This window comes from Sesamum indicum, linkage group LG1 (genome assembly GCF_026168435.1).
Source record: "Sesamum indicum cultivar Baizhima isolate 11 linkage group LG1, ASM2616843v1, whole genome shotgun sequence".
Lineage (NCBI taxonomy): Eukaryota > Viridiplantae > Streptophyta > Magnoliopsida > Lamiales > Pedaliaceae > Sesamum > Sesamum indicum.
This window is the reverse complement of record NC_142657.1, coordinates 13,879,808-13,891,729: the sequence shown is the minus strand read 5'-3', so window position 1 is coordinate 13,891,729 and position 11,922 is coordinate 13,879,808. Positions and strand designations below refer to the sequence as shown.

Genomic DNA, 11,922 nt, shown 5'->3' with positions numbered 1-11,922 from the left:
CGGCCCGTTTATTTTCATAATCGTATTAAATAATGATGGAATTATTTTTTATTAAATTAATAATAAAAATCATTTATAAATTTTATTAAATATTTATTTTGACATATCTATATATTTTTTATAGAAAAATTAGCTTTGAATCTTTGTTACAAAATTTAATAGACAACAAAATAATAATAATAATAATAACAATATTATTACTATTACTATTATTACTGCTATTATTTTTTCATTATTAAGACAAAATTCAAAGGGTACGATGACCATTCATATTTGGTGTAATCTTGAGATATTTTATACCACCTCTCAATGTGGTATTAATTATTCAAGTATAACAGTAATTAGTACAAGATTTTGATTTTATATCGATCCCCACACAATAAAGGAAACACTATATTAATCTTTATTAATTTTCTTATACATACTTATGCATTAAAATAATTGGAGCCTTATTATATACTCATGGATATGTGGCACACTAAATTGACTGTGCATAATTAAATAAAAATTTCATTTGTTTTATTTATAAGAATAAAAAAGTAAAAAAATTTGTAAGAAATTAAAAGTTTGTGAAAGTTGAGAAAAATGGACAACTCGAGAGTTGTAAAAAACAGAGAAATTTAAAAAAACAATAATAATAAGGAATAATTATGCAGCCCTTTTAAGTTTATGTAATTATACGTACATCTCGTATAGTTTGAAAAATTATATCTAATAATGTCTAAACCCATATATTTTTAGTAAAAATCTACTGAATTTACTAATGATGAGCAAAAACAAATAATAAATATCCATATTTACCCATAATTGAATTATTACTGACTTATAGCAAGTCAAATAAATCATTTCTACCCAAATTACCCTTAATATTTTCGTGCAGTAATACATGTAAGTAGGCATATCTTCACATTTAAAAAATTATTTTAATTAAAAAAAGATTTATTTGACTTATAATAAATTAGTACAAATGAATAATAGGCAAATATAACCTTTTAATTAATTCTATTTTTGATAATATTAATAAATTTGGTATATTAACTAATAAAATGGTCTATTTAGACAAAAGTTAAGGGCATGATTGTTACGTTGGAATCGAGCGGGAATCATATAGACAATGTCAAGAAAAAAAGGTTAAAAAGAAAAAAGAAAAAAAGAAAACCTCAATTTGACAATAGAGAACGGATAGACGCATCCGATCAAAAAATTATAATAAAAAATGAAGAGTGTGTAGAATGGCCCATCATCATCAGCCGCGCAGAACACTGTAGACGAATCTAACGGCTGGCGTCAAATGCTGACGAATTCTTTATAAATTTCAAAAAGGGAAAAAAATACCATCGTCGTTGTATTGTAGTGCAGTGCAGTGCAGTGCAGTTCCACTCTCCAACTGCATACGCATAGCTTTTACAGCGAATAACGACATTATAGGATTGCTCAACCGTCCGCCCCAGCGCCTCTTTGCTTCATTTCAAATTTCCACTTTCCTCTCTCTCTCTCACACTCTGTACAGTTCGCTATCATCATTATCTGCATCGATTTTCAAGGATTAAGTGACAATTTAGCAACCCTTTCTAGTGTTAAAACTTGTATAATTGTAAGCAAAAGAAGTCTTGATTTGATGCAAGTTGGGGTCCCATTTTAAAGCCCTTGACAGCAATCCAAGAAAAATATCTGCAAGGTACATTAATTTTCCCCTTATGCATCATTAAATTCTCCACCACACACACACACACACAGAAAATGCCAGTAGTTGTTGGGGGCACTGTTGAGGATCAAAAGATTCAGTTTCTGTGCAATTTCGGTTCAGCAACTTTACGCTTCTTTTGCAGTTATTTACCGTTTTGCTGTAATTAAGAGTTAATGATATTTTACCACTAACACACACTCTTTTTGTGGGTTAATCTTCCTTTAGAAATCCGGAATTCTGGGCTTGGGGTAAGTGGTTTTCCGATTGTCTGCAAATGGGCTTCAGGAATATGCTCTCTTTTTGTCCTTCTCCCAATTTCCGGAACATGTTTCAGGTTTGTGTGTGTGTGTGTGTGTCTTTGGTCTCTGCTTTTCTTTATTTGTGCTTCTCCCGTTTGCTGATATAAAGGATCTATTTCCGTATCAAGAATTCGAACTTTGTCTAGAAAATTATCTAAGTCATGCTGTTTAGTTAGGACTTGGATTTTTTTAGTAGATATGACTTTTTGCAGTTATGGGGTTTGGGTATTAGGTATAAAGTAGCTTGGATAAGTGTGATGTATTTGCTACAAATAACGTTTTTATCTCCGTATTTATGGTTTTCTTTTTAGTAGGTTGTCACCACAAGTGTTTATTTCAGTAAGAATTGTTACGTCCACATGTGTTTTCGGCTGTAATGGACTAGTTTAAGAGGAAAACACTTCGTTTTCAATTTTTAAGTTTTTCCTTCCTTTTTGCTTGAGTAGATCTTTGATGCATTGGCAACTGCAGCATACATCTCAGATATGGTAATTCTTGCATTTTATTTTCTACCAAACAGGTTGTACCAAATGGGCTTGAGCTTGAATGCCAACATACCATTAAGTCTCATGGGGGACAACTCGCAAGAAATCACAAGCATGATTGGCTGATACTATTACTACTTGTAGTCATAGAGATTGTTCTGAATGTGATTAACCCGTTCTATCGGTTTGTTGGGGAAGACATGATGACTGACCTTAAGTATCCTATGAAAGACAACACAGTACCCGTCTGGGCAGTTCCTGTGAGTGTCTTTCAGTTTCTAAAGAGATCTAAGTTTTTCTTGAGTTTACCATTGCTTACAAATTTGCAAATGATATGGTTGTCTGGTGGTTAGTTCTATGCAGTTCTGCTGCCTATTGCAATTTTCCTTCTCTACTATCTTCGTAGAAGAGATGTGTATGATCTGCACCATAGTATATTAGGTAATATTATTTAGATTTCTCGTTTCGCCTTTGACCGTGCTGAGTTGTAATTGTTTGGTTTATAAGACCTTAATGATTGAACTGCAGGACTCTTATTTGCTGTGCTGATAACTGGAGTTCTAACAGATGCAATAAAAGATGCAGTTGGCCGGCCCCGGCCTGACTTCTTCTGGCGTTGCTTTCCTGATGGGCGAGATGTAAGTCGTCTTAATTTCTGTTAAACTGCTACTCTGTGCAGAATGTTATGTCATGCAATTCTAATTTGTCAAGAAATAGAATCAAAACACCGTTATGGTATGTCAATTTTTTGGAATTTTATGTTGCATCAATGATGGTTTTCTGTTTTGTTTAATGACTCAATTAGTTCAGAGTACGGGTGCTCATGGTACGATTTTGGTTTTTTAAAATTTATTTTCAAATTGAATTGCCATTGGCGGTTTTTATAAAATAATTTTTAAATTGCCACTTTAAAACCAAAATCAAAGATGCGGTTTTGTGCGGTTTCGGGCGGTTTTGCTATTTTAATACTTATAACAAAAATAAGATTTTGAGACTAACAAAATTCAAGAAATGAATCAAGGGTTTGTATGTAGCAAGCAAGAAAAACCAACATTATGCACCATAGACCAACAACACTCTCCACAACTTTAAGTAGATTAAAATATAGGATCACATATATCAATCCAACAAGAAAACACTTAATCAAATAAAGGCCAATGGTCGGTTTTAGAGAACAAAGATAAAACGCAGAAAGACAGAACAAAGAAAGCAGTAAGAGAGAAAAGAGAGAAGAGGAGAAGGGGGAGAAAAAATGAATGAGAAATTGAGACAACCATCAAATGGGGCTTAAATAATTAAACATATGTATATATATATTTTTGTATAAAGTCCAAATATAAATTTTATAAAATTGGACTTTGTAATGTGGTTTGATAACATATGAATTTTGGGATAATATAATTCGAAGATGAAATTCTTCTAATTTATATTTCATCGAATTATTATATATATAATTTAAAATTTTAACTATATATTTAGCGTTGCGGTGCTGTTTTTGGCGGTTCTTGTAAGTTCTAAATTAAAACTAAATCAATTTTACTCTAAATTTAGAATTGTAGTTTGAAAAATAAATCATGAAAAACGGTTCGATTTGGTTTGGTTCAGGTGGTTTTAAATTTTTTTGATCCTCCTAGTTCAGAGGACACTATTTCATATTTGTCGAATTGAAGCAAACTGATCTGAGTGAGGAAAGCTTCTTTGCTCAGATGTTATCCTACTGTTTATCATCTTATACATTTATCTTTTGTCAGGAATATGATCAATGGGGCAATGTGGTGTGCCATGGTAAAGCGAGTGATATAAAAGAAGGACACAAGAGTTTTCCAAGTGGTCATACTTCATGTAAGTAAACTTCTTGCATATGGATTTAACTTCTGAATGGGATAATTAATGCTAGAAAAAGATCTCCCAACTGTGGATCGTGGGTTCGATTTTCAAACTGGCATAATTAAAGAGTAATCCTTCGGTGTATGGTTTTCCCTGTGATATTTTTCTAGAATAAACCTTTAAAGGCTGTGGTCATCGTTGTACTGTCATAGTTTTGCCAGTCATCCTCGGATATTAATTTTGCAGGGTCGTTTGCGGGTCTTGGTTTCCTAGCATTATACTTGTCAGGAAAAATCAAATGCTTCGATCGCAGGGGGCATGTGGCAAAACTATGTATTATTTTTCTTCCAATCCTTGCTGCATGTCTTGTCGGTGTCTCTCGTGTGGATGACTACTGGCATCACTGGCAAGACGTGTTTGCTGGCGGTCTCCTAGGTGTAGTCCATTTACTTGAAGTTATACAAAGAAGTTAATTGGTTATTCTCATTGTGTTATGCTGCTAACATCTCTGTGCCTTTACAGGTCTTGTAGTGGCTAGTTTCTGCTACCTGCAGTTTTTCCCACCACCTTATGATACAGAAGGTAGAGTCTTTCATTTGCCCACAGCCGTACTTCATTTGTTATTTGCATTACTATATACAATATTTTGGTTGTGAGTTCTTCAAACTTTTAAAAGCCCTTACAATGTGTTTCGTTACTAGGAACTCGTACTCTTATTTTTTACACTGATAAGGTCTTTGGAAATTAGAACATAATATCCAACTTAATAAGTCAAACTAGCAAGGCATTTTGACTTGTTATGGTTAAACTTAAAAAACTCTTCTAGAACAGAAATATGGGGTTTTCTTGGTGCAATACGAAAAGAATGCTCTTACCACTTGTATCAATTGGTGGCAGGATGGGGTCCTTATGCATATTTCCGAGCAGTGGAGGAATCTCGCTCCAACTCTAGACCAGTTCAGCCCTGGGACGGTACCAGCATGCAAGGAATTAACCGAGAACAGACAGCAGTAAACAGCATTGTAGATCACAATCTAGACTCAACATTTGATGCCATGGAGTCAGGAAGAAGGTAGTACTAGAGATATTCGTTAGACGCTCTTCTCAACTATGCTGTGTCAGAAATGAGTTTCCTGTTAATATCTAGTTGGTGATTTCTTCGTTGTCCCCCTTAGTTTCCTCGTGCAATGAGATGGTTGATAACGACCTCTGTGAATTAGTCCTTAGTTTCCTCGTGCAATGAGATGGTTGATAACGACCTCTGTGAATTAGTATGTATATAGAAGAAAGACTTTGCAGAGTATATGTAAAAAGTGTTGTTGCTTCATTTTGAGAACTTTGGTTATGTCAAATGGATTAATGCAAATTTACCATTTCACATGGGGCCAGCAGGTTCGGCAACAAAAGAGAGAATCCGCTCCAGATAACCGCGCCTCTGCTAGGCAGCATGTGAAATGGTCAAAAGCAGACGTGTCTGTTGGATGTATAATCCAAGTCAAGTGTAGAGTTAGCGGAACAGCCTTCTGATGGAAACAATTTTCATTTTCATTTTCATTTCAGATAGCTTCCCCGAAAGAGAAACATTTGTTCAGATTTGACTGTATCCAATTACAAGACGAAAGTTGTGTAATTGATTACTCTTCTTAAATTGTTTCTTACTAGTGGAGTGAATTCCCCAACAGCAAATTCTGGACCTGTGGGAAAATCAAGAGAATGCACTTATCATAGTAATAGGAAGTTTGTTCAATATGAGAATTGGAATTGAACACACGCTTGTAATGATAAAAATCATCCATATTAACAGAGAAGGAAATTTCCGATTCCAGAATCGCATGAACACTTGTTCCTTACTCAAAAGTAGTACAAATTCAAATGAATAATTATTTATTTTACTTTTGGGAAACTTTACTCACATGTGAAAGGAATTAAAGCGCTATACAAAGAGCAAAAAACAATAAAGATGGGGAAGGCTGATTATGACAGGCTCCTATTTTCTGAAATGACGCTTCATTCATTTTTGTTAAAAAATAAAAAAAAAAAAATCAACTTCTGACAATTGTTGAAGGTGGTTGGATTATTCTGCTAAATCAAGGAATAAATCATCCCAGAATGTTAGAAATATTCTATATGTTATGGTCATATACCTGCATCCATTTAATATAATTTAGATTGATAAAAGTCACTTTTTATTAAATAATTGTAGCAAAGTTGAGGAGTATCTAAATTTGATTCATAAATATACATAATCTATTGATCTTTTCCCAGTAAATACTTTTATTTCTAGGATGCAATTATTTAGTTTAGAAAAAAAAAGAAAGAAGAAAAGATTACTAAATTATCAGCAGTCCTTCTAAGATTATGGGGCCAATGAGTATATAAAAAATGCATAGGAAATAACACATTAGTCATATCTATAAAGCCTAAGTTGAAATCCAAATCCTCTATTCACAGTTCCAAAATTTAGAGACATGGTATGTGGCTTGTGTTTTCATCCAATCTCAATTAAGAAAAAATTAGATGAATTTTTTTTTTTTTGAGTATATGATTGAAGATGAGATAAAAATATAATGATGATATATAAAATGTGTTAGATAACAATTAAAATGTAATAACTATAAATAATGTAATGGATTTGAGATAATTTTTTATTCGAGTGAAAAAATAATATCACAATAAAAAAACGCCATACTTGATGGGATGGAATGAGATGAAAAATATGTGTTGACCATCAATGACCTTTAATTAACATCATAGGCTACTATAATTAAATAAAATTGATAGTTTGTAAAATTATTAAATTTTACGCGTCTTCGGATGTAATTATAGTTTTAAATAAAACCTAAAAATAATTCTCTTAATCTATTAATGAATAAATTATCAAATTTAGAATGTAGCATGGTTTATAATGTAGTCTATAACTTCATAAACTATAAAATTGTTCTAATTTAGTGTCTTAGGTGTTCCAAATTAGAAAAAGAGATACAGAGCAAGTATTTAAAATGGAGAATTATACTGGACTTTTCTAAAGTTTGCATAATTATACATAAATTATTTATAATTTTAAAAATTATATTTTGATATTTATTTTTATTTAATAATTTATTTAATAATTAATGAATTTACATATATTAATAAAAAAAACTAAAATTAAAATTTATATTTATTTTAAATTAATTTATTACTGATATTTAATTAATAAAAAATTGGAATTAGATAATTGAAAATTGGGTTGATTCAAAATCATGGAGACCGTAGTTGCTTTTCTTTTGACTAAAGCAGACGAGAAGCCGCTGGCCCCACCCGCTCTCTCTCTCTCTCTCTCTCTCTCTCTCTCTCTCAGTTTTTGAAAATGGGAAAATGGTCCTGAAAGAATTATTGAAATAGGTAGAAGCAGATTCGGTGAAGAAAACCGGTGAGTCCGCGTGTTTGCTCTCTGTTTTTCCTGTCCCTTTCCGCTTAGATTTTCTCGTTCTACTTAATCCTTTACCATTATTTGAGTTCTGGACAACCCCTCTCTCTCTCTCTCTCACGCGCATTCATAGGCTTCTGCTTTCCTCAGGTGAGTTCATATTCCTTCTTTCGTCTAGCTCTTTTTTTTTTTTTTTTTTTTTTTGAAGTTGGTTGTTTTTGAAGTGACGGTTTTTTTTCCCCGAATTTCTAGTGACCTGTTGGAGGAATTGATATTTTGGTTGATTAGTTACATGTTAATTGAGCTTTTTTCGCGTTTTAAAAATGTTTTTTTTTTCTGCTTTGGCTTTGAGATTTTTGGTTTGCGAGTTCACATCTGTCGTGTATAGCTAATTTTGTTTGCTGCGAATGTGGAATTGGAAGGTTTTCGTGAATTTCGTTGATATATGTTTGTATAGCGAGAATGGAGTCAATTAATTGAAATATTAAAGTGGAGATATTATTGTATTGTTTACTGATGGAAGTTTATGCTGTAGTCCATACTTGACAAATGACAAAATTTACTGGAAAAGAAGAAATTAACAATCGGCGTTGTCTTGCTGCTGTTTGATGTGGGAAGCACATACCGTTTCATTTTTGCTTCGAATTTAACCAATTACAATAATTGCCTACCATTGCTGCATTTCAGTTTAAAATAGTCAATATTTTGAATTTTGAAGCTTGAAAACAGTTTTGCCTCAATGCAGCTGTCTGCTAACTTTATCGGTGTCTTTTCTTTTGCCTGTTGTTGTTTTATTTGTGATAGTTTTTCTCTGTGGCTAAAAGTGGACCTTTCTCTTTTTCTCTATCTTAACAAATTGGTTTTGTTTGCAATTGATTATAGTGCTAGGTGGTTAAAATGCCAGAGATTCAGTTGGGTGCCCACACAATAAGAACTCATGGAGCTCAAGTTGCCAGGTTTCACATGCACGATTGGCTTATTCTTATGTTGCTTGTGGTGATAGAGATCATTCTGAATGTGATAGAACCATTTCACCGGTTTGTTGGAGAAGATATGATGACAGACCTGAAGTACCCATTGAAAGACAATACAGTTCCCTTTTGGGCTGTTCCGGTACGCTTTGTGTGGGAGTTAGCAGTATTGAATCCATCAAATATACATATATTTTACAAGATGCAAAAACTTTTGGATTCCTTTATGTGGAAGTGATAAACAATTGCCCTTTTATAATCCACCACAGATAATTGCAATCATATTGCCTTTCACTGTCATCCTCATCTTTTACTTCATCCGGCGAGATGTCTATGATTTACACCAAGCTGTCCTGGGTATGACTCTCTTTTCTTTAATCCTGTCCTCTTCCTTCTTTTTCTTCTTTCTGCATTGTTGACTAGCTTAGATTGCATGAGTATTGATTATATGCATCCACTTTCAGGCCTGCTCTTTTCTGTACTTATAACTGGTGTTATTACTGATGCAATCAAAGATGCTGTCGGTCGACCTCGACCAGACTTCTTCTGGCGTTGCTTCCCTGATGGTAAAGGGGTGAGTTCTATTGGTATGCCTTTAACTTAGAGCCACAACTTTCTGTTGCATGTGTCACAACCAGCATTCAGTAACATTGCCTCTTTATTTTTGTGGTTAGGTGTTTCATAATGTGACAGGGGACGTCCAGTGTACTGGATTGAAGAGCGTCATAAAAGAAGGTCATAAAAGTTTTCCCAGTGGACATACTTCATGTGAGTATGACCTATGCACATTTCAATGACTTATGTCAGTGCTACAAGTCCTTAATAAGAAATGTTTGCCTCTCAGACTTCTATCCTATATTGCATATATAAACTAGCATTTTCTTATCATGACCATTTACTAACTAGCGAACTTAAAATTTTGCATTCTTCAATACTACTGCGTCAGTTTTGACATGGTAACTAGTAGTAGTTGGTGGAATGCATTAATCGTATACATTGGCTAATGCTACCCTTAAACCAGATGTCTTTTTTATGCTCCAATTCAAACTACTGCAGAAACATGCCAGCCCTGCTTCACCACAAAATGAAGAAATGGCAAGAAAAGGTTTTTATGTTATGTTAGTCCTTGTCTCCTAGATTTAGAGGTATTAATAAATGAACCATAGCTATATTTGAGTTCAAGCAGATTAGCATTCTATCAATTTTTTCTCCTTGAAATCTTTTATTTAGTTTCTAAATAGTAAAAAGGCCTGCAGAGGTAACTATTTATGTTTTTAATTTACATTTCTTGAAAGAAGGTTAATGGCATTTGGGTTACTGTACTCATAGGGTCCTTTGCTGGTCTCACCTTCCTGGCCTGGTACTTATCTGGTAAAATTAGAGTATTTGATCGCAGAGGCCATGTAGCAAAGCTCTGCATTATCTTTGTGCCCTTACTCCTAGCAGCATTAGTTGGAGTTTCAAGAGTTGATGATTATTGGCACCACTGGCAAGATGTCTTTGCTGGAGGTCTAATAGGTATTTAAACTATAAAATTGAAACTATGCCTAAGTTTACTTGGTTTGTTATTGGATTTACTTGTTTGTTTACTGAATTTAGTGTTTGCTCTATGTGCAGGAACAACAGTTGCCTCTTTTTGTTACTTGCAATTCTTTCCACCACCATATGACGTGGACGGTATTTTTCTTCTTTGAGCTTATTTTTGGTTAGTAGTTGCACTGGTATTGGCTGTCCTAAATTATGGCAGGTTCTTCAACAAAATTTGGTTTTAGGAAAAAAGTGTGCTTTGAATTTCTTCTTTGCACTACTAATGATTGACAATCATTATACCAATTTACCAGCAAAAGAAAGTTTTTTAAGAAAAAAGGTCTAGATGTATGATAAAGATGAAGAACTGGTGGCTTGTGAAGGAAAAAACAGTTTGCTATCATTAATATTATTGCACTGTGCTCATATCTAACCTGGGCCCTGGTGATTATCTTGAACTAGTATGTATTTCCAAAAACTCTTCACTAGTTCACCACACATGCTTTGGGTGTTTATTACTGATGCTTGCGTTATAATATATGTATTATCTTCAAACTTGGGATCAGGTAGTAGGACGATTGCTAGTTATTTCCCAAGCATATCAATGCCTTAGTCATCCTTAGAATATGCTCCACCCTTATATGACCTTCAGTTCTAATCACGGAACAAAGAGTGAAATTTAAGCATATACTTTCAAAAAGAAAATGGAAAAACTTTCTTTAATTGAGATTATTATATCACATTGATCTTTTGTCCATTTAATTTGCTATAAGGTTAGTTGTAGCTGTTCTCTGTCATTCTTCTAATTCTATTTGTGGACCAATCTATATGGGATGTGCAGGTTGGGCACCTCATGCGTATTTCCATATGCTGGCAGAGTTGCAGGGTGACAACCAATCATCAGTTAACACTGGAAATCGTCTCACTGTAAGGCAATCGGAGCTCGAGAGTGTGTATGCCCGATCTCACGTATCAGACACCAATTCTCACGACCCTAACTCAATCCTTGAAGAAATGGAAAGTGGGAGAAGACACTGAATTTAGTGGTGCACATAGGTAGTAGAAACAGCTGTTCATATTCTTTTTAGGCGTACAAAATACAGTAGTGTCACTTTTTGCCTCTTCTTGACTGCTTTTGTCATGATGATTTGCCTGTATCGACTGAAAAATCATAGATTTTGACGAATTCTACCAATCTATATCGGAGTTGGACATTGTCAGTTATTTATGTGTTGTGATATCTAATGCGAACCATCATGAAATGGATCATGTCATTGCGTTCTGGAGTCGATCATATCAGTTCTCAAGGTCGCATAACCACATCGTACAGGAGGAGGACAATTAAATGATTGGCCTGTGATAATGACTTGTACCCGGCCAATTGTGGACTTCGTCACTCTACTGTGCGTCCGCTGCTGACAGAGATCTGCTACTCGGGCTCTGTTTTAGGCTTTGATAGCAGTATGTGGAAATGATAGGGCTTTATTTTTATACTATAGATGGTGCAATAATCTATGTGTAAAATAATGATTTCTGAATGTTGTTCGATGTGTATTCTATTAGTCCAGTCAAAGAAAAAGCCTAAAGCAAAATTCATCTATTGACAACATAACTTATCGAACAGGAGTTTGACAGAGAAGGATCAGGTAGTATCCATACCCACGTCTAACATGAAAATTATATGAAATTCTACCTCCATCAAATTTTGAAACTACTC

General features: G+C 33.9%; 2 protein-coding genes and 1 long non-coding RNA gene across 9 annotated transcripts; 2 read left to right on the top strand and 1 right to left on the bottom strand.

Moving 5' to 3' along the window:
- The first annotated feature begins 1,322 nt into the window (after positions 1 to 1,322).
- On the top strand, positions 1,323 to 5,959 carry LOC105160505 (lipid phosphate phosphatase 2). 6 transcript variants are annotated; one of them, XM_011077910.3, is made up of 10 exons: positions 1,323 to 1,678; positions 1,913 to 2,021; positions 2,507 to 2,731; positions 2,825 to 2,912; positions 3,000 to 3,109; positions 4,223 to 4,313; positions 4,545 to 4,733; positions 4,821 to 4,880; positions 5,196 to 5,370; positions 5,688 to 5,959. In XM_011077910.3, the coding sequence occupies exons 2-10, from the start codon at positions 1,962 to 1,964 to the stop codon at positions 5,749 to 5,751; spliced, it is 1,062 nt and encodes a 353-aa protein (XP_011076212.1). In that variant the 5' UTR covers positions 1,323 to 1,678; positions 1,913 to 1,961; the 3' UTR covers positions 5,752 to 5,959. The 6 variants fall into 6 exon arrangements, with proteins under 6 accessions (XP_011076212.1, XP_088740996.1, XP_088740974.1 ...); XM_088884848.1 differs by lacking the exon at positions 1,323 to 1,678 and adding an exon at positions 1,682 to 1,801; XM_088884870.1 differs by lacking the exon at positions 1,913 to 2,021 and having other exon boundaries at positions 1,324 to 1,678.
- Positions 5,384 to 5,732, bottom strand: LOC148789477 (uncharacterized). Its single transcript, XR_016067341.1, has 2 exons — positions 5,558 to 5,732; positions 5,384 to 5,505 (listed from the first exon to the last, which is right to left on the bottom strand). It is a non-coding gene; the product is annotated as an uncharacterized LOC148789477 (long non-coding RNA).
- Positions 5,960 to 7,584: 1,625 nt separating the features above from the next.
- LOC105160496 (lipid phosphate phosphatase 2) lies at positions 7,585 to 11,429 on the top strand. 2 transcript variants are annotated; one of them, XM_088884217.1, is made up of 8 exons: positions 7,585 to 7,710; positions 8,590 to 8,820; positions 8,948 to 9,035; positions 9,143 to 9,252; positions 9,353 to 9,446; positions 10,008 to 10,196; positions 10,296 to 10,355; positions 11,047 to 11,429. In XM_088884217.1, the coding sequence occupies exons 2-8, from the start codon at positions 8,605 to 8,607 to the stop codon at positions 11,241 to 11,243; spliced, it is 954 nt and encodes a 317-aa protein (XP_088740343.1). In that variant the 5' UTR covers positions 7,585 to 7,710; positions 8,590 to 8,604; the 3' UTR covers positions 11,244 to 11,429. The 2 variants fall into 2 exon arrangements, with proteins under 2 accessions (XP_088740343.1, XP_011076200.2); XM_011077898.3 differs by having other exon boundaries at positions 7,598 to 7,857.
- The last annotated feature ends 493 nt before the right edge of the window (positions 11,430 to 11,922 follow it).